Below are 20,707 nucleotides of genomic sequence, written 5' to 3' on the forward strand. Positions count from 1 at the left end.
AAACATTAATACAAATACACAGAAGTGTAGGTTTATGTGTCAACAGCCACAGCAAATCCAATATGTTGATTGATTTTTTCCCTTCATATTGCAGCTGCAAACAGCAGCTACAGGTTACATGAACATCCAGCAAACATCAGCTGTCATCTACATTTTCTACATTTAGCAGGTTTCTCATTCAGAGAGAAACAGCAGAGAAAACCCAAACTCACAGGTCCACCTTAAAACTCACAGGTCCACCTTAAAACTCACAGGTCCACCTTAAAACTCACAGGTCCACCTTAAAACTCACAGGTCCACTTTAAAACTCACAGGTCCACCTTAAAACTCACATGTCCACTTTAAAACTCACAGGTCCACCTTAAAGGTCACAGGTCCACTTTAAAACTCACAGGTCCACCTTAAAGCTCAGAACTTGTTGAGGCGTTACATCAATCAGTGTGAACATACATGGGGGTCTTGTGATCAGTCCACACCAGGAACAGCTGCTTCCTTTCAGCCAGTGCTGCAGGCTTGAAGCTTCTGGTCCTGGATGGAGCACGTAGGCTTCTGGTCCTGGATGGAGCGCTTAGACTTCTGGTCCTGGATGGAGCGCTTAGACTTCTGGTCCTGGATGTAGCACTCTGACTTCTGGTCCTGGATGGAGCGCTTAGACTTCTGGTCCTGGATGCAGCGCTTAGACTTCTGGTCCTGGATGGAGCACTTAGACTTCTGGTCCTGGATGGAGCGCTTAGACTTCTGGTCCTGGATGTAGCACTCTGACTTCTGGTCCTGGATGGAGCGCTTAGACTTCTGGTCCTGGATGGAGTGCTTAGGCTTCTGGTCCTGGATGTAGCACTCTGACTTCTGGTCCTGGATGGAGCGCTTAGACTTCTGGTCCTGGATGGAGCGCTTAGGCTTCTGGTCCTGGATGTAGCGCTTATACTTCTGGTCCTGGATGGAGCGCTTAGGCTTCTGGTCCTGGATGTAGCGCTTATACTTCTGGTCCTGGATGGAGTGCTTAGACTTCTGGTCCTAGATGGAGCGCTTAGACTTCTGGTCCTGGATGGAGTGCTTAGGCTTCTGGTCCTGGATGGAGTGCTTAGGCTTCTGGTCCTGGATGGAGCGCTTAGACTTCTGGTCCTGGATGGATCAGTACTAACCTAATAATGACACATGCTGTATTTCTACTGTAATAATGACACATGCTGTATTTCTACTGTAATAATGACACACGCTGTATTTCTACTGTAATAATGACACACGCTGTATTTCTACTGTAATAATGACACATGCTGTATTTCTACTGTAATAATGACACGCTGTATTTCTACTGTAATAATGACACATGCTGTATTTCTACTGTAATAATGACACGCGCTGTATTTCTACTGTAATAATGACACACGCTGTATTTCTACTGTAATAATGACACATGCTGTATTTCTACTGTAATAATGACACACGCTGTATTTCTACTGTAATAATGACACATGCTGTATTTCTACTGTAATAATGACACATGCTGTATTTCTACTGTAATAATGACACGCGCTGTATTTCTACTGTAATAATGACACGCGCTGTATTTCTACTGTAATAATGACACGCGCTGTATTTCTACTGTAATAATGACACACGCTGTATTTCTACTGTAATAATGACACGCTGTATTTCTACTTTAATAATGACACGCTGTATTTCTACTGTAATAATGACACACGCTGTATTTCTACTGTAATAATGACACGCTGTATTTCTACTGTAATAATGACACGCTGTATTTCTACTGTAATAAAGACACACGCTGTATTTCTACTGTAATAATGACACATGCTGTATTTCTACTGTAATAATGACACACGCTGTATTTCTACTGTAATAATGACACACGCTGTACTTCTACTGTAATAATGACACACGCTGTACTTCTACTGTAATAATGACACACGCTGTATTTCTACTGTAATAATGACACATACTGTATTTCTACTGTAATAATGACACATACTGTATTTCTACTGTAATAATGACACGCTGTACTTCTACTGTAATAATGACACACGCTGTATTTCTACTGTAATAATGACACACGCTGTATTTCTACTGTAATAATGACACATGCTGTATTTCTACTGTAATAATGACACACGCTGTATTTCTACTGTAATAATGACACATGCTGTATTTCTACTGTAATAATGACACACGCTGTATTTCTACTGTAATAATGACACACGCTGTATTTCTACTGTAATAATGACACGCTGTACTTCTACTGTAATAATGACACACGCTGTATTTCTACTGTAATAATGACACATGCTGTATTTCTACTGTAATAATGACACACGCTGTATTTCTACTGTAATAATGACACACGCTGTATTTCTACTGTAATAATGACACACGCTGTATTTCTACTGTAATAATGACACATGCTGTACTTCTACTGTAATAATAACTCAAATCTGTGTGCTGTCATGTCTCTCCACACCAGCAGGGGGCAGCAGCCGGACACCCATGTGAACATGGAGCTGCTGGATCATTAAACCCAGATGTCTGTGGAGCTGAAGAGGAGGCAGCAGAGCAGGAGCTCAGCTCACAACCAACAACTCAGTCAAGGATTTTATATCTTTGCACAGATGATCCCTTTAAACATTCAGGCTGGAATTATTCTGTATGTATTTACTCTCCAAAATGTGTCAGTCCGTAAATACTTTCTGACTTTTCTGCTCTGTCTGTGGCCCCAAATATACTGTTGAAGACGTAAATCTTTCAATATGACACACTCATCATTTTCATTTAAAAACTAGACCTACAAGTAAATGTACTGCGGTCCAAACACCTGACACATTTCCTATCCAGGCCGATCAGGAAGCAGGGAGCGTTTATCATATTGGAATACATTTGAATGTTATACATTAAATTAAAAGTGAAACACTGGACCGCAGACAAGAACATTTACGTATTTTTATCCCAGAACTCTCTGATGGTCTGTCAGATTCAACAAATTCTCTTAATTGCCTGAATTTGTTGTAAATCACTTGTTTCATCCTGAACATCACCACGTTCCTGAAGTTTCACCATCAGCATCACGGCGCTCCTAAAATGTCCCTGAAGGCCTCGTCCACACGTACACGGCTATCTCTGAAAACAGGGTTTCGCTCTTTTCATTCTCACAAAACATCCTGTCAACATGAAAACATAAAACACAAGTGACGTGCTGTGAAGAGCCAAACAGCAGGTGGTGATCTGCTTCTGAAGAATGAATCTGCTCGTATCAGAGCTTCTAGCATGAAGCTCGCTGTCACAGATCCTCTAAACCTGATATCACAGGACTTGGTGTACATATCAAATTTCACACCAGTTTTATCTTTGTGAGATATAAACTGAAATGTATTTGACTTTACTTTAATGCTCCTTTACTGCTGACGAGGGACAGTTTGTGGTTATTAATATTTCCTCCTCTGTACCTTCAAAATGTCAAAACTACATTTAGCTTAAAAATAATCACAATAAAACAAATGTGGGCAAAAACAACAGAGTTCCAACAGCTTATTTATCTGTTTACTTAGGTTCTAATTTTGCAATTAAGGATTTTTGCTGTGAAATATCATCATAATAATATAAAAATATGAAGGCATATGTATCAGGAGCCTTTATAGTAAATACGTATTAAAACAAAATAAAAACGAGGAAGTGTCTAACACGTTGCTGTGATTGCTGTTTATACATAAAGTTTTATTTGAAAAAAGAAAAAAACACCCCTCGTGACACAATCACGTGACCGGTCCGCAGCGTGACGTGCCATCAGCTGACTGCAGGCAGCAGAGGAAGAAGAAGTCAGATCGTCGTCGACCTTCATCCCGGAGAATCTCTGCGCTGTTTCCTCCGTCTGTGATCCGACATGGCGAGTCAGTCTCAGGGCATCCAGCAGCTGCTGCAGGCCGAGAAGAGAGCCGCGGAGAAGGTCGCCGAGGCCCGCAAACGTGAGTAGGAGAGCTGGCCTGAGGGCCCGCGGAGGCCCCGCAGCCGCTGACCGATCAGACATCACAACAGTCAATCAGATGCAGTTAATATGATCGATAACTGCTGATCACGCTTAACGTCACAGAAACAAGCAGAGTCTGGTCATACAAACACGGTTATGTGTTTGTTTCCATAGAAACACAACGTTTATATGTTTGTCTCCATAGAAACACAGAGGGGTTTATGATTGATTGATTGATTGATTGATTGGTCATTGATATGTTGAGTGACAGTCTGCTGGTAAAGTCTCAGAAAACATTTGCAGAAACTCCTGTTCAGGTCACGTGATCTGTTCAGGTCACGTGACCTGATGGTTATTTTCATTTCCCCGCGTGTGTTTGCAATGTTGTTCCTGTGAGTCACTGAGTATTATGGGATAGATGACAGCTTGTGATAAAGAGTCACAGAGGATGACTGGAGAGAGAGAGAGAGGACAGATCATTGATTGATTGATTGATTGATCAGATCTGAATCAGTTCAGTGATTAAAGCAGACACACACTGTGTGGACAAAATAACAGAAACAGTTTTGGTATAAATCCGTCTGAGGGACATTTAGTTCAAACGTTATTTCAGCTGCAGATGAATGAATGAGTTTTATTTTACCTGTTTAATCAGCAGCCAATAAGATCACTAGATTTTAAACTCAGCAGCCAATCAAAATGTTTTACTGGAAATAAACCAGATTAAGATCCATTTAAACACAAATATCAGTAAAACTAGAAGATAATAAACATAATAAATCTATAAAGTTTTTCACTGACACTGAAATGTAACTGGTGACAATAAATCACTTTAACAAACGACTGAAGCAGAAATGTGTTTTAATGTTAGTGATGGAGGATAAAACCCACAGTGTGTCCACACAGTCATTTAAAGTCTGTGTGAAGCTTCTATTCAGCTTCATATCAGTGGATATCTGACACATTTACAGTCTTTTTAGCATCAAATTCCCTCTTTGTGTTTCCTCGGACAGTGTTTCCCTGTTGAGCTGCAGGTGGAAGTATAGTAACAAAAAGAGGAACTTTGGCACTAAAAAGACTGTAACGTTGAAAGATATCTACTTGATTTGACTCATTTAGACGCTGAAGCTTCATATTAGCTTCAGATAAACTTTAAATACATTAAATACATTAAATACATTAAATACATTAAATACATTAAATACATCAGTATGAACAGTAGAATGATTACAGCAAGAGAAACACACTGACTGTTGGTTTAACACTGAAAAACTGTGAACTCGTCCTTTAATATGAAAACTGACTCTGACAGCTGATTGATTGTCTCTCTGATGTATTGATTGATTGATGTATTGATTGATTGATTGTCTCTCTGATGTATTGATTGATTGATGTATTGATTGATTGATTGTCTCTCTGATGTATTGATGTATTGATTGATTGATTGATTGTCTCTCTGATGTATTGATGTATTGATTGATGTATTGATTGATTGTCTCTCTGCAGGTAAGAACCGTCGTCTGAAGCAGGCGAAGGAAGAAGCTCAAGCTGAGATCGAACAGTATCGACTGCAGAGAGAAAAAGAGTTCAAGACCAAAGAGGCTGCTGTAAGTATTACAATACTACTGCAATACTACTGCAATACTACTACAATACTACTACAATACTACTGCAATACTACTGCAATACTACTACAATACTACTACAATACTACTACAATACTACTGCGATACTACTGCAATACTACTGTAATACTACTACAGTACTACTGTAATACTACTGTAATACTACTGCAATACTACTGCAGTACTACTGTAATACTACTACAATACTACTGCAATACTACTGCAATACTACTACAATACTACTACAATACTACTACAATACTACTGCGATACTACTGCAATACTACTGTAATACTACTACAGTACTACTGTAATACTACTGCAATACTACTGCAATACTACTGCAGTACTACTGTAATACTACTGCAATACTACTACAATACTACTACAATACTACTGCAATACTACTGCAATACTACTACAATACTACTGCAATACTACTGCAATACTACTGCAATACTACTGCGATACTACTGCAATACTACTGTAATACTACTACAGTACTACTGTAATACTACTGCAATACTACTGCAGTACTACTGTAATACTACTGCAATACTACTACAATACTACTACAATACTACTGCAATACTACTACAATACTACTGCAATACTACTACAATACTACTACAATACTACTGCAATACTACTGCAATACTACTACAATACTACTGCAATACTACTGCAATACTACTACAATACTACTACAATACTACTGCAATACTACTGCGATACTACTGCAATACTACTGTAATACTACTACAGTACTACTGTAATACTACTGCAATACTACTGCAATACTACTGCAGTACTACTGTAATACTACTACAATACTACTACAATACTACTGCAATACTACTACAATACTACTGCAATACTACTACAATACTACTACAATACTACTGCGATACTACTGCAATACTACTGTAATACTACTACAGTACTACTGTAATACTACTACAATACTACTGCAATACTACTGCAATACTACTACAATACTACTACAATACTACTACAATACTACTGCGATACTACTGCAATACTACTGTAATACTACTACAGTACTACTGTAATACTACTGCAATACTACTGCAATACTACTGCAGTACTACTGTAATACTACTGCAATACTACTACAATACTACTACAATACTACTGCAATACTACTACAATACTACTGCAATACTACTGCAATACTACTGCAATACTACTGCAATACTACTACAGTACTACTGCAGTACTACTGCAATACTACTGCAATACTACTGCAATACTACTACAGTACTACTACAATACTACTACAGTACTACTGCAATACTACTACAATACTACTGCAATACTACTACAATACTACTACAATACTACTACAATACTACTACAATACTACTACAGTACTACTGCAATACTACTACAATACTACTGCAATACTACTACAATACTACTACAGTACTACTGCAATACTACTACAATACTACTGCAATACTACTGAAAATACTATTTCTACTACTAATTCTACTATTCCTACCTCTAATACTACCAGTACTCGTAGTACTGGTACTAATTCTTTGCCAGTTAAACAGTTTTTTTATTTTCTATCTATAAATGTTAACATGTTTTAAACGCCCCCCCCCCCCCCCCCCCCCAGGCCCTCGGTTCCCATGGCAACAGTGCGGTGGAGGTGGACCGTGACACGGCCGAGCGGATGGGTCGCATCCAGGCCAGTTACCGTGGCAACCGGGAGACGGTGCTGGGTGACCTGCTGAGGCGCGTCTGCGACATCCAGCCGGAGTTTCACGCCAACTACCGCGTAGCCGGCTGAGGGGGCGGAGCCAAGACGGAGGAGACGTGAACGTTAGCATCGTTAGCATTGTTAGCTTGGATCGCAGCCAGAACGCTGGATTTGAGTTTCTGTGACGTTATTAAAACGTTGCCACGTCGTTACTGTGTTGATGTTTACTGAATATTTATATTTATCACAATTAATCAATTAATTTGTTTTATTTTGTTAGTTTCTTTGTTTAAGTCCTCCAAACTATTTCCTGACCCTAACAAAGTAAAAGTCTTTCTTCACTGATTAAAATCAAATTAAATTAAAACATCTGAACTTAAAGCTGATTGGCTGTTTGTCCTCTGCACTCTCCTCCAATCAGGAGTCAGGACTCTTCTCTGCTCTCACCTGATTGGCTGCAGAAAGTGAAAAAGCTTTTATTGTGAAAGTCCATTCCCACAGTGTTTTGTTGTTGCTGTTTCCTGTGACCATGTGACTTCCTGCTGATGTTTGTGATGACTTCCTGTTGATGTTTGTGACGTGATGCTGATGAGGAAACAGAAAATATTAAACTGACTGTTGATTGGCTGAAACTGTGTGACGCTGTTCTGTTATTGGTTTAAGGCCAGTGGGTGGAGCATCAGGGTTGTTGCTATGGTTATGAGGAGGCTCCAGGCTGAAACTTCCTGAACAAGCTGATCAGATTCATGACATTAAATGATGGATGAACGATCGACGCTGAATAAAACTTTATTGATCAACTTGTAAACTGGTTTCCCGCTCTGACTCGGGTTCTGCCTGTTGCCATGGTGACCTGTAGTGTCAGAGCTCCATTGATGATGTTTTTGTCATCGATTGATCTGAATCTGATCAGCTGTTCTGGAACCCAAAATCACCTTCATCACCATCACCTTCATCATCATCATCATCATCATCACTCAGTGACTTTATTTCAACAAATTTAAACATCGTCTCTGAAATGCTGTAAAACACGTTCAGATTATTAAAAACAAACAACATTAATCTCCAACAAACTTCAGTCTCATCATTAGAGGAGTTTATTGATCTGAAGCTTCAGTGCAGCAACTGGAAGCAGATGTTTAGCAGATGGAAGCAGATGTGAAGCAACTGGAAGCAGATGTGAAGCAACTGGAAGCAGATGTTTAGCAGCTGGAAGCAGATGTTTAGCAGCTGGAAGCAGATGTTTAGCAACTGGAAGCAGATGTTTAGCAGATGGAAGCAGATGGAAGCAGATGTGAAGCAACTGGAAGCAGATGTTTAGCAGATGGAAGCAGATGGAAGCAGATGTTTAGCAGATGGAAGCAGATGTTTAGCAGATGGAAGCAGATGTGCAGTTACAACATGCAGAAACACAGAAGCTTGTTAAACCAGTGAAGCTGCTGATCAACGCGCTGCCACTACTGATATATTCACTACTGATATATTCACTACTGATATATTCACTACTGATATATTCACTACTGATTGACACTTTATTCATCGTCACATTTTTAAGTTAATTAAGTTTTATTTCATGTTTTGTTCTGTTTGTTTCCTCAGAACATCATCACAACGCATCAGCAACGTTTTGCATCACATTCATCCACACAGACAAGAACTGAACACAAAACATCCCATAATTACAGTCAGAACAGAATGAGGTGCTGTGACGTCACCACACGTGCTGTCATACAGTGCGTAACGTGATTTATTTCTTCTTCTTCTATTTTATTACCTTTATTAGTTTGGTTTTCTGTCATTTAATGACAATAAAACTGAAATAACTTAAATTTGATATAAATAATAATTAAAATAATAATTAAGTTTTTCTATATACATCATAAATGAGACCTTTGCACGCGCTCATCAGCTGACTCAGTATAAACACCGCTTACGTGGCTCCCATAAAGCCCCGCCCCTTAACGGCAGGACTCGCCTCCTGATTGGTCCAAACTGGAAGACACGAGCCATCCTCCCCTTACTATAAGCTCCTCCCCTCTGTGCTGCGTATAGACGTCATGACGCAGGACGCGGAAGTGGCGGCGCAGTAGACGGCGGTGAGGAGAAGTTGAGGAGACGACAGACTTTCTTCTTCTTCTTCTCTTTCTTCTTCTTCTCCTGTTTTATTTTTAGTTTCTTGTTTTTGAGCCAAATCGGAGGAAAAGAAGTAGAAGAAACACCGGAACCTCCGCAGGTGAGCTGACGGTGTGTGTGTGTGTGTGTGTGTGTGTGTGTGTGTGTGTGTGTGTGACCTCTGCTGCTAGCGCTCTGGCGGCTATCACACCGAACTGCATTGAAAAATGTCACAGTTTAAAGATTTCTTGCACGCAGCCAAACACGCACGTGTGGGACTCGAACTTGTGGCTGTTCGGGAACAGATCGGGTCTTGTTGTAAGTTCGGCGTGTTTAGAAACCACCTGGTGAGTCCTGATTCCCGCGAACCGGCCCCGTTAGGACCTGATCTCCCTGATCTCCGTTAATCTCCGCCGCCGGCTGCGTCTGCTGGATCGGAACCAGCCGATGGGGTTTTAAAGGGGGGATCCGGTTCGAAGGGTTTTTACGGGCAGTGATTGGTGGAGGCGACGCACGCCGATGTGCACGCGAGGTGGTGCTCTGTCGGAGCAGGTGTGCTCCGTGCACGCGCATACCTACGTGCAAGGCAGAACAAAGTTGGCAGATGTTGCCAGATTCAGCATCGTGGGAAAAATTCATTTCCTCGTTTATAACATAACTGATCATAACTGATCATAACTGATCGATGAGCTTCACTGAACAAACAAACATGTCAGCCAGTAAAAATATTCACTCATCAATCCAGCACAACAATCAATCAATCAATCAATAAATCAATAAATCAATCAGTCTGCAGAACAGTCTGTCCTCAGACTCTTTGAGTTTCTGATGTTTTATAAACAAATCGATCAATCGATCAACTAAACAATAATCTGACAGAAAACAGTCGCAGCTCTTCTTCACGTGTTTTGTTGTTTTTATTTATGTTTTATAAATATTTATATTTATTAAACATAAATCTGACTGAAATGATTGATTGATGATCAGAATGGTTTCTGATCAGCTCATTGATTCAGCTTCAATCAACACATGAAGAATAAAGAACATTTATTTTATGATTATTAGTTATTGATTCTGGATTCTGCATGAATAATAAAGATATTATTGTTGTTATAATCATCAATAACTTAGATATCAACGCTTCACACAGAAACTCATCAATAAAAGTGATAAACAAACATTAAATAAAATAATTAAACAGTAAAATCAAAGCCGGCGGTTTGATAAAAACCTGAGACACAAACTGATCAATAAACTGATCAATAAACTGATCAATAAACTGATCAATAATCTCACACAAACAAAGAAACACAAGAAACACGCAGCAGAACATCTGATGTTTATAAAATATGAAGAAGATTCATCTTCATCACTTTGAAGGAGGAGAAATCGATCGATTGATCGTCAGGAAACAGTGACGTCATCTTTAAGTTCATCATCACACGAGACTCTTTAAAAATCAATGAAACGATCGATCGATTCTCAAAATAGTTCAAACAGTTAGTTTCAGTTCTTCTGTCGATCTACTGATCGATTGATTGATTTGATGGATCAGAAAGATGATCAGCAGTGATTGATTATGAGTCTGAAGAAGAAGACAGCTGCAGTGTGCAGGTGAGACACGTGACATCACGTCCTCACCTGACCCGACTGACCCCGACCTTTGACCTGTACGAGACACGTCTTCACTCTGCAGGTGAGGACGTGATGTCACATGTCTGACCTGCAGGTGAGGACGTGATGTCACATGTCTGACCTGCAGGTGAGGACGTGATGTCACATGTCTGACCTTCAGGTGAGGACGTGATGTCACATGTCTGACCTTCAGGTGAGGACGTGATGTCACATGTCTGACCTTCAGGTGAGGACGTGATGTCACATGTCTCACCTGCAGGTGAGGACGTGTCTGGTACAGGTCAAAGGTCGGGGTCAGTCGCCGTGCTCCTGCTCTCTGATTGGACGATGACGTGTTCAGCAGGTTAAAGTCTCTGAGTTGAACCATAAAACTGTTTCCTATCAGAGGAAAACAGACAGAGACGCAATCAATACTTGATAATTATTGATTATTTGATTCATCGTTTGCTTTAGAAACACAAACGTCTTCAGATCAATCGATCAGTCGATCAACAGAAAATTAATCATCTGATAATTGATTATTGTTGAAGTCATCAGGTCATAATGAATCAGACTCTCTGACACAAAACGATCAATCGATCAATTAAATATTGATCTGCAGATTAACTGGCAGAGAAAATCGTCACCGTTCTTCTTCTTTATATTTATAAAAACTAAACATTATAAAGAAGTGTGTGAGTGAGTGTGAGAGTGTGAGTGTGAGTGTGTGTGAGAGTGTGAGTGTGAGTGTGAGAGTGTGAGTGTGTGTGTGTGTGAGTGTGAGAGTGTGAGTGTGTGTGTGTGAGAGTGTGAGTGTGTGTGAGTGAGAGTGTGAGTGAGAGTGTGAGTGAGTGTGAGAGTGTGAGTGTGTGTGTGTGAGAGTGTGAGTGTGTGTGAGTGAGAGTGTGAGTGAGAGTGTGAGTGAGAGTGTGAGTGAGAGTGTGAGTGAGAGTGTGAGTGAGTGTGAGAGTGTGTGTGAGAGTGTGAGTGTGAGTGAGTGTGAGTGTGAGTGAGAGTGTGAGTGAGAGTGTGTGTGAGAGTGTGTGTGAGTGAGAGTGTGTGTGAGAGTGTGTGTGAGTGTGAGAGTGTGTGTGAGAGTGTGAGTGTGAGTGAGTGTGAGTGTGAGAGTGAGAGTGTGTGTGAGAGTGTGTGTGAGAGTGTGAGTGAGAGTGTGAGTGAGAGTGTGAGTGAGTGTGAGAGTGTGTGTGAGAGTGTGAGTGAGAGTGTGAGTGTGAGTGTGAGTGAGTGTGAGTGTGAGTGAGAGTGTGAGTGAGAGTGTGTGTGAGAGTGTGTGTGAGTGAGAGTGTGTGTGAGTGAGAGTGTGAGTGAGAGTGTGTGAGTGAGTGTGAGAGTGTGAGTGAGTGAGAGTGTGAGTGAGTGTGAGAGTGTGAGTGAGTGAGAGTGTGAGTGAGTGAGTGAGTGTGAGAGTGTGAGTGAGTGTGAGAGTGTGAGTGTGTGTGAGTGTGAGAGTGTGAGTGAGAGTGTGTGTGAGAGTGTGAGTGAGTGAGACTGTGAGTGAGTGAGTGAGTGTGAGAGTGTGAGTGTGTGTGAGTGTGAGAGTGTGAGTGAGAGTGTGTGTGAGTGTGTGTGAGAGTGTGTGTGAGAGTGTGTGTGAGAGTGTGAGTGTGTGTGAGAGTGTGAGTGAGTGTGAGAGTGTGTGTGAGAGTGTGAGTGAGTGTGAGTGTGAGTGAGAGTGTGTGTGAGTGTGTGAGTGAGTGTGAGTGTGAGTGAGAGTGTGTGTGAGTGTGTGTGAGAGTGTGTGTGAGAGTGTGAGTGTGAGTGAGAGTGTGTGTGAGTGTGTGAGTGAGTGTGAGTGTGAGTGAGAGTGTGTGTGAGTGTGTGTGAGAGTGTGTGTGAGAGTGTGAGTGTGAGTGAGAGTGTGTGTGAGTGTGAGTGAGAGTGTGTGAGAGTGTGTGTGAGAGTGTGAGTGAGAGTGTGTGTGAGTGAGTGTGAGAGTGTGAGTGAGAGTGTGTGAGAGTGTGTGTGAGAGTGTGAGTGAGAGTGTGTGAGAGTGTGTGTGAGAGTGTGAGTGAGAGTGTGTGTGAGTGAGTGTGTGAGTGTGAGTGTGTGTGAGTGAGTGTGAGAGTGTGTGTGAGTGTGTGTGAGAGTGTGAGTGAGAGTGTGTGTGAGAGTGTGTGTGAGAGTGTGAGTGAGTGAGTGTGTGAGTGTGAGTGTGAGTGTGTGTGAGAGTGTGTGTGAGTGAGTGAGTGTGTGAGTGTGAGTGTGTGTGAGTGTGAGTGAGAGTGTGTGTGAGTGAGTGTGAGAGTGTGTGTGAGAGTGTGTGTGAGTGAGTGTGTGAGTGTGAGTGTGTGTGAGTGTGTGATTAAATCTGCAGATTAATTAGAGCTGTTGTTTTGATATAAATCTATAAATAATAATAATAATAATAATATTTAAATGTTGATGTTAATAAAGAGTCAGGACGTCATGGTGACAGAATATGAAGAATGTTCGGTCACGTCTCGTGTCGACATCATTTGTTACACAGATTTGGGTTTAGTGACCCTCGAGGAGCGATATTTATCTCCAACAGGCCGGTCGTTGATCCATCAGGGCCGCCGCAGCCTCTGAAAGACAGGAAATTCACCAGCGGACGCCGGCATCCTCGGGGAGCGGGAGAGGTTAAACAGGAAGTTCAATATGTGGCGCTTCCTGCTGCTGTTTGTCTTCTGAGCTCAGATATCAATATATCAGCCCATAATCTGATATAATGATCCTCAAACGTGGTTATAAAACACTTGTGACCAAGACGTTTAATGGAGGAAAACCTCAATTAAGAAGAAGGACGAAATAAACATAAAATGCTGCCGATACAACTTCAAAAAATATCAGCACATGCGGACAAGATACACGCCGATAGCGATATATATCTGTGATATCAGCTGATGATATATCGGTCAGGCTCTAACATGAAACATTGAGTCTGTTCTTAAACATTAAAGCTGTTTCAGGACTTTTGTCTCCCTCTTCTGGCCGTGAGAGTTATTACAGAAACACTATTGAGGCGTTAACGTCAGAGGCTCCGCCCCCACCGCGTCCGTCCTGCTGTTGCTGTGAAGGTGGCTGTTAATGCGTCTAACCTGCATGAACACCTGTTCAATGGTTGTGAGATGTAAACACAGGAAGTGACTGAGTCGCTACGCTCTCGTTCATTCTGTCATTCTGATCCAATCAGAGCAGCTCTGTCGCCGTCGTCTCTGCTGCTGTTGCTATGGAGAAGAAGCTGTGGGCACAAATCACAGCGTAATGAATTTAAAACGCTGCGTTGCTGAAGCTGTAAACAAAACGCGTCGCCAGGGTTACAAGACTCACTCAAAGTGAACAGAACACGTTAACACGCTAACACGCTAACTGTCAGAGACATTCACATCTGTAACTCAGAGCTAAGCTGACATCACCAACCACTAACAACAGGAAACAGGCGTTGCCGCCGGCGACGACTGTCCTTCCTGATAGCATTAATAATGCCGTGATCTAATTGGCTGATGGCAGACGGCACTCTGCAGCGCTCTGATTGGCTCGCCTTGCCTCTGGTAGCCCCGGGGCCCTAGAGCCAATCAGATTAAAGCAGGGTCGTTTGGTCAGTGATGGATGTCAGGCCGTTACCGTGGTTACGGCTGTGATGTCATCATGTCCAGTTAGTGTCTGTGGTGGAGTCGGCTTCACTCTGAGTGGAAGAGTCGGACAGGTAGGACGCTGCTCTCAGGATTATAATCTATAATCTATAATAATAATCAAAGCTTTGATCTGTCCTCAGTGATCCTGATCAGTAGAAACGTATTGATAACATGTATCTGAGCGTCTGATGAGATCAGCTGTAGATAATTATCGTTAATTAAAGTGACTGACGGTCCGCTGAGTGTTTCTGCAGCTTCTTTCGTCTCTCTGACAGTAAACTGAAGATCTTTGAGTTGCGGACAAAACAAGACATTAGAGGACGTCATGTTGGACAACGTTGATCCATTTTATGAACCAAATAACTAATCAATTAGTCGAGAAAGTAATCGACGGATTAATCAATAATGAATATAATCGTTGGTTGCAGCTCTGTTCACCTCAAACTGCTCTCTGATTGGCTCCTCTCTTCTCCCTCTCTCTGATTGGCTGTTGCCTGGCAGCCATGGACCACATGAACCATATGAACCACACCGCCATGGAGATGGACCACACCCACCACCATCAACACACCATGGCTCCGCCCACCGACGGCGGCCATGACCACGGAGGCGGAGGAGGGCTTGATGGGAAGTGTGGTGGACACGGAGGGATGGTAAGGGGTGGAGCTTATCGCTGCGTCATGACAGTAGCATGTAGCGTTAGCATGCTAATATGGAGTAGCCAAATACAGAAAGGTGCTAACATGCTCATGCTGTTGTTGCCTAGGCGATGACCTTTTACTTCGGCTACAACAACGTGGAGCTGCTGTTCACCGGACTGCTCATCAACTCTCCTGGAGGTCAGTTATTTTATGTTCATATATATTTCTAATGATTTTTACAAATGATATAAACTTGTATATGAAGTATTTTATTCAACATGTATTAACCCCTCTTCCTCCTCTCGTCCAATCAGAGATGGTGGGAGCGTGTATTGGTGTCTTCCTATTGGCCATCCTGTACGAGGGGCTGAAGATCGGCCGCGAGGCGCTGCTGCGGCGCAGTCAGGTCAACGTGCGCTACAACTCGATGCCGCTGCCCGGGGCTGATGGGACGGTACTGATGGAGACGCACAAGACGGTCGGGTAGGTGGCCAGCGTTACACTGAAGCAGCTGTGCAGTTTAGAACTTTATCATGTGATCATCAGTCATGTGATCATCAGTCATGTGATCATACATGTCATGTGTTCACCATCAGTTTAATGACTGACAGTCAGGGTTTGGAGGGGGCGGAGCCTCCTGTTGGAGTTAAGTCCCGCCTCTCAGGACTCTCTATCAGGTAACTTAGGGTTCTGGTTCAGGTTCTGGTTGTGGTTCAGGTTCTGCTTCTGGTTCTTGGTCTTTCTACATCTGATGATCTTTAGCTGCTTTGTTTGAGATGCTCTGATCAGACCGTTCAGACTGATATTGATGACTGATTGATTTATATTGAACATGATCAGGTTCTGATCGGAGCATCTGAACTCTGAGTCTTCGTCAACATCAACAGAGCAGCAAGCAGTGGGAGGGTACAGAGCAGCAGACAGTGGGAGGGTACAGAGCAGCAGGCAGTGGGAGGGTACAGAGCAGCAGACAGTGGGCAGGTACAGAGCAGCAGACAGTGGGAGGGTACAGAGCAGCAGGCAGTGGGAGGGTACAGAGCAGCAGACAGTGGGAGGGTACAGAGCAGCAGACAGTGGGAGGGTACAGAGCAGCAGACAGTGAGCGGGTACAGAGCAGCAGACAGTGGGAGGGTACAGAGCAGCAGACAGTGGGCGGGTACAGAGCAGCAGGCAGTGGGAGGGTACAGAGCAGCAGACAGTGGGAGGGTACAGAGCAGCAGGCAGTGGGAGGGTACAGAGCAGCAAGCAGTGGGCGGGTACAGAGCAGCAGACAGTGGGAGGGTACAGAGCAGCAGACAGTGGGAGGGTACAGAGCAGCAGGCAGTGGGAGGGTACAGAGCAGCAGACAGTGGGAGGGTACAGAGCAGCAGACAGTGGGAGGGTACAGAGCAGCAGACAGTGGGAGGGTACAGAGCAGCAGGCAGTGGGAGGGTACAGAGCAGCAGACAGTGGGAGGGTACAGAGCAGCAGACAGTGGGAGGGTACAGAGCAGCAGGCAGTGGGCGGGTACAGAGCAGCAGGCAGTGGGAGGGTACAGAGCAGCAGACAGTGGGAGGGTACAGAGCAGCAGGCAGTGGGAGGGTACAGAGCAGCAGGCAGTGGGAGGGTACAGAGCAGCAGGCAGTGGGAGGGTACAGAGCAGCAGACAGTGGGAGGGTACAGAGCAGCAGACAGTAGGAGGGTACAGAGCAGCAGACAGTGGGAGGGTACAGAGCAGCAGACAGTGGGAGGGTACAGAGCAGCAGACAGTGGGAGGGTACAGAGCAGCAGACAGTGGGAGGGTACAGAGCAGCAGGCAGTGGGAGGGTACAGAGCAGCAGACAGTGGGAGGGTACAGAGCAGCAGACAGTGGGCGGGTACAGAGCAGCAGACAGTGGGCGGGTACAGAGCAGCAGACAGTGGGCGGGTACAGAGCAGCAGACAGTGGGCGGGTACAGAGCAGCAGGCAGTGGGCGGGTACAGAGCAGCAGACAGTGGGAGGGTACAGAGCAGCAGGCAGTGGGAGGGTACAGAGCAGCAGGCAGTGGGCGGGTACAGAGCAGCAGCAGTCAGATGAAATTAAAAAATACAAATGTACATTATTATTGCACATAAGTGATAAATGTTCATTGTTAGTTTTTAACAGCATCTGAGATGCTGAACGTCATGTGATCAAACTGAGAAGGTTTCATTTTCTATTTAAAAATCAATAACAAAAATAGGAAAATGGAATTCAGGTGTTAAAGTGTTGAAACTGGTGATGTCACTCAGACCTGAGCAGCTCCTGCTGTTTCCTGTCTCTGGTGTAGCACCCTCAAGGTGGAACTTTACTTCATTAAACTGCCCTGTGATCACTGTGAGAAGGTCCAGGACAGCTAATTATGCTAACACTAATGCTAACAATCATAACACAAATTAAGAAGAGAGAAATGCTGTGGATGGTGCCAACAAAGCTAACTGTATTTAACTTTCCTGGATTTGATATATGGTAACATGCTAATGACCACACTGCTAATGTGAAAAATTAAATGCTTAAGCTAATGGTGGTGAAATGTCATTAACATTAAAGCTAATAAACTTAACAGCTTGTGTAAACATGTATCAATGCTATTGCTAACAATACATTGCTACGTTCATTTTGCCCAAAGTACTAATATTAATCTAACTGAAGACAATAAATGTAATTTTTTACTACTACTACTAAGTACTACTAATGCTAACAGTGCTAGCTAACAGTAACAGCATATATAGAGTAAAATGATCTAAAATGCTAACAGAGCTACAAATCTGACAATTGTAAAATGGTTTATGATGAATGGCACCGCTAATGTTGACAGTGATGCTAACAGTAATATATCATTATCTTTAATACTAATGCTAACAGTGCTACTAATCAGAATAAAGATGATGCTAACAGTGACACTAACTCTCTCCTCTTGTCCTCTCAGGCAGCGGATGCTAAGCCCCGCCCACTTCATGCAGACGCTGCTACACATTTTTCAGGTGGTCGTCAGCTACTTCCTGATGCTCGTCTTCATGACCTACAACGGCTACCTCTGCATCGCTGTGGCAGCTGGCGCCGGCATGGGCTACTTCTTGTTCAGCTGGAGGAAGGCCGTGGTCGTTGATATCACCGAGCACTGCCATTAGCTTGTTAGCCCGTTAGCTCGCGTGCTAGTTAGCTTCCTGTCATGAGGTTCGATAATTGCTGATCACAATCGATGAACGCTAGCCAATGTGCTAATGGAGCGCGAGACACTAAACTACAAACAGCTGTTACTCAGTGACCACGGTAACCACGCTAAAACCTCGTTATACGTTAACATGCACACTAACGACTGTAGTTAGCCGGAAAACGACTCATCGCACTTATTGTGTGTCTTTTCTGCCACAGACATCTTTTTCTTCATCTTTTTCTTTTTTGGGGGGAACATCTGCAGGTGGGCGAACCAACCAATCACAGCTCAGATCACCTCGGATGTCTTTGATTGGCCAAATCAGCTTGTTCTGTCTTTATTTCCTCGTTAGTGCCATGTCAACTGGAAGGTTAGCTCTAGCTGCTACTAGCCAAAACGTTAGCAAACATAGCTTACATACACTTGTTATTTTAGTTAGCATTGTTAGCGGTTCAGAGGAGCAACCAATCACAGAACAGCATTTAAACAGTATAATTTATTAGGGAATAGATGTTTTATTAACGTTTCTTTTAGATTCTTTGTTTATATGATGTATAAAATATATCACCTGATTATTTTTCTTTTCTACATTTTTCTTTTGAAACAAAATAAACTCAGCATGAAACCAGCTGTTAGCCTGAATTTCATAAAAGTATAAATTTATAAATGTATCTTTTATTGCTGAGCTGTTCAGAAGAGCCAATCAGAGTTCAGATGTTTCACAAAATGCTTATTTAGATTTTTTAATTTTAGTTAAAGTTTACGTTGTTTTGTTCTTTGATTATTTGCCCGGTTTTATTTTAAAACTAAAAACATCATGAATCAGCCGCCTCTTGAGTTCATCAGTCAACATATTTAGAGATAAATTTCAGAAATGACATTTTATAATCAGTTTTTGTTTGGCCACCGTCGTCCTTAACTGCGACACCTGCTGCCTTAACGTGGCTGAACGTGGAAACGTCCCGACCGCTGCTGACTGGAGGCCAGTGTTTGATTTTTCGGTGCTGCTGTTCAATGTCGACAAAACAAAAAATGTGTCGTTAACATCGAGGCTCTACTGATTTCACTTTATATCAACTTGAAAACTTTTGTCTCTCTACTTGTTGTCGAGTCTGAGAATAAATGTGTTTATGGAAGCTCGTTTCCACCGGCAACAGGATCAATTATCAGGAATGATCAGAAGGACTAATTCCTAACTTCAGTTATCCTTTCTTCTGGCTGAAATGGCCTTCCATATTTGTCTTTGTGATTTATTGTGATTTATTTTTATCTTTTATTTTTTACATCAAGTCGCACTGAGAGGTGGGCGGAGTTTACTTACTGGACCAATCAGGCTGCAGGGACAGATTGTGGTTACTGGATTTCTCTGAGCAAAATTTTATTTACAAAATTTGCAGAAATTGTGGCTTAAGTTTGATCTGCAGATGTTGCACGTTTTGGATAAATGACATTAAGAGAAAGCACAACTACAGAGGCCTGTCTAAAGGTGTCCACATACTTCTGTCCATCAGACCAGTTTAAACAGGTTTCAGTGTTTCCTCTCAGTGTGAATCGTCGTGTTGATGTTGGTGAAAAATGAAGTGCGGCTTTATGATTAAAACATGATGAAAACTGTGTGAAGGAAACTGTTTTACCAGAATATTAAAGTGTCAGATGTTTTAATTGTTGTGATAAATGCTGGAATCATTCAAAAAAAAATAAACAAAAAAATAAAACAGTTTATGAAGAAACTCATCATCAGCTCGTCTTTGTGGAACAAATAAACTCCAGATAGTTTTCATAAAGCTTCAATAACACTGAAATACATTTACTCAAGTACTGCACTGAGGTACTTGTACTTTACTGGAGTATTTCCATGTGATGCTACTTTCTACATTTCAGAGGGAAATATTGTACTTTCTACTCCACTACATTTATTTGACAGCTTTAGTTACTTTTCAGATGAAGATTTGACACAATGGATAATATAACAAGCTTTTAAAATACAATACATTGTTAAAGATGCCCCGTCCACCCATCTGAGGGGTCAGTAAGTCCTTCATGTAATTTACAGCAAAGCCGTTTAATGCTTTAAGATTGACCAGTAGTTCCAGTTAGACTCCAGCAGTTGTGCACCAGCTGGAGTTGGTGAAGGTGATCTGTGATGCTTGAAATGTGATCTATAAATAAAATAATTGTTATTATTGATCCTCTGTGTTGATAACTGAGTGATCAGATGAAACGTGTCTCACACCGACCTGT

The 20,707-nt window shown here is 42.3% G+C and overlaps 3 protein-coding genes across 3 annotated transcripts in view; all 3 read left to right on the forward strand.

Moving 5' to 3' along the window:
- LOC122968122 (NACHT, LRR and PYD domains-containing protein 12-like) overlaps positions 1-20,707 on the forward strand; it is a 311,421-nt gene that overhangs the window by 27,089 nt on the left and 263,625 nt on the right. The gene's annotated exons all lie outside the window — the stretch shown is intronic.
- atp6v1g1 (ATPase H+ transporting V1 subunit G1) lies at positions 3,763-7,959 on the forward strand. The gene is made up of 3 exons (XM_044333192.1): positions 3,763-3,971; positions 5,480-5,580; positions 7,244-7,959. The coding sequence occupies exons 1-3, from the start codon at positions 3,890-3,892 to the stop codon at positions 7,415-7,417; spliced, it is 357 nt and encodes a 118-aa protein (XP_044189127.1). The 5' UTR covers positions 3,763-3,889; the 3' UTR covers positions 7,418-7,959.
- slc31a1 (solute carrier family 31 member 1) lies at positions 9,370-20,200 on the forward strand. Its single transcript, XM_044333182.1, has 5 exons — positions 9,370-9,560; positions 15,172-15,323; positions 15,437-15,509; positions 15,626-15,794; positions 18,239-20,200. Exons 2-5 carry the CDS (start codon positions 15,174-15,176, stop codon positions 18,438-18,440), a joined length of 594 nt encoding a protein of 197 aa, XP_044189117.1. The 5' UTR covers positions 9,370-9,560; positions 15,172-15,173; the 3' UTR covers positions 18,441-20,200.

The sequence above is a fragment of the Thunnus albacares genome, chromosome 18 (assembly GCF_914725855.1).
Source record: "Thunnus albacares chromosome 18, fThuAlb1.1, whole genome shotgun sequence".
NCBI lineage: Eukaryota > Metazoa > Chordata > Actinopteri > Scombriformes > Scombridae > Thunnus > Thunnus albacares.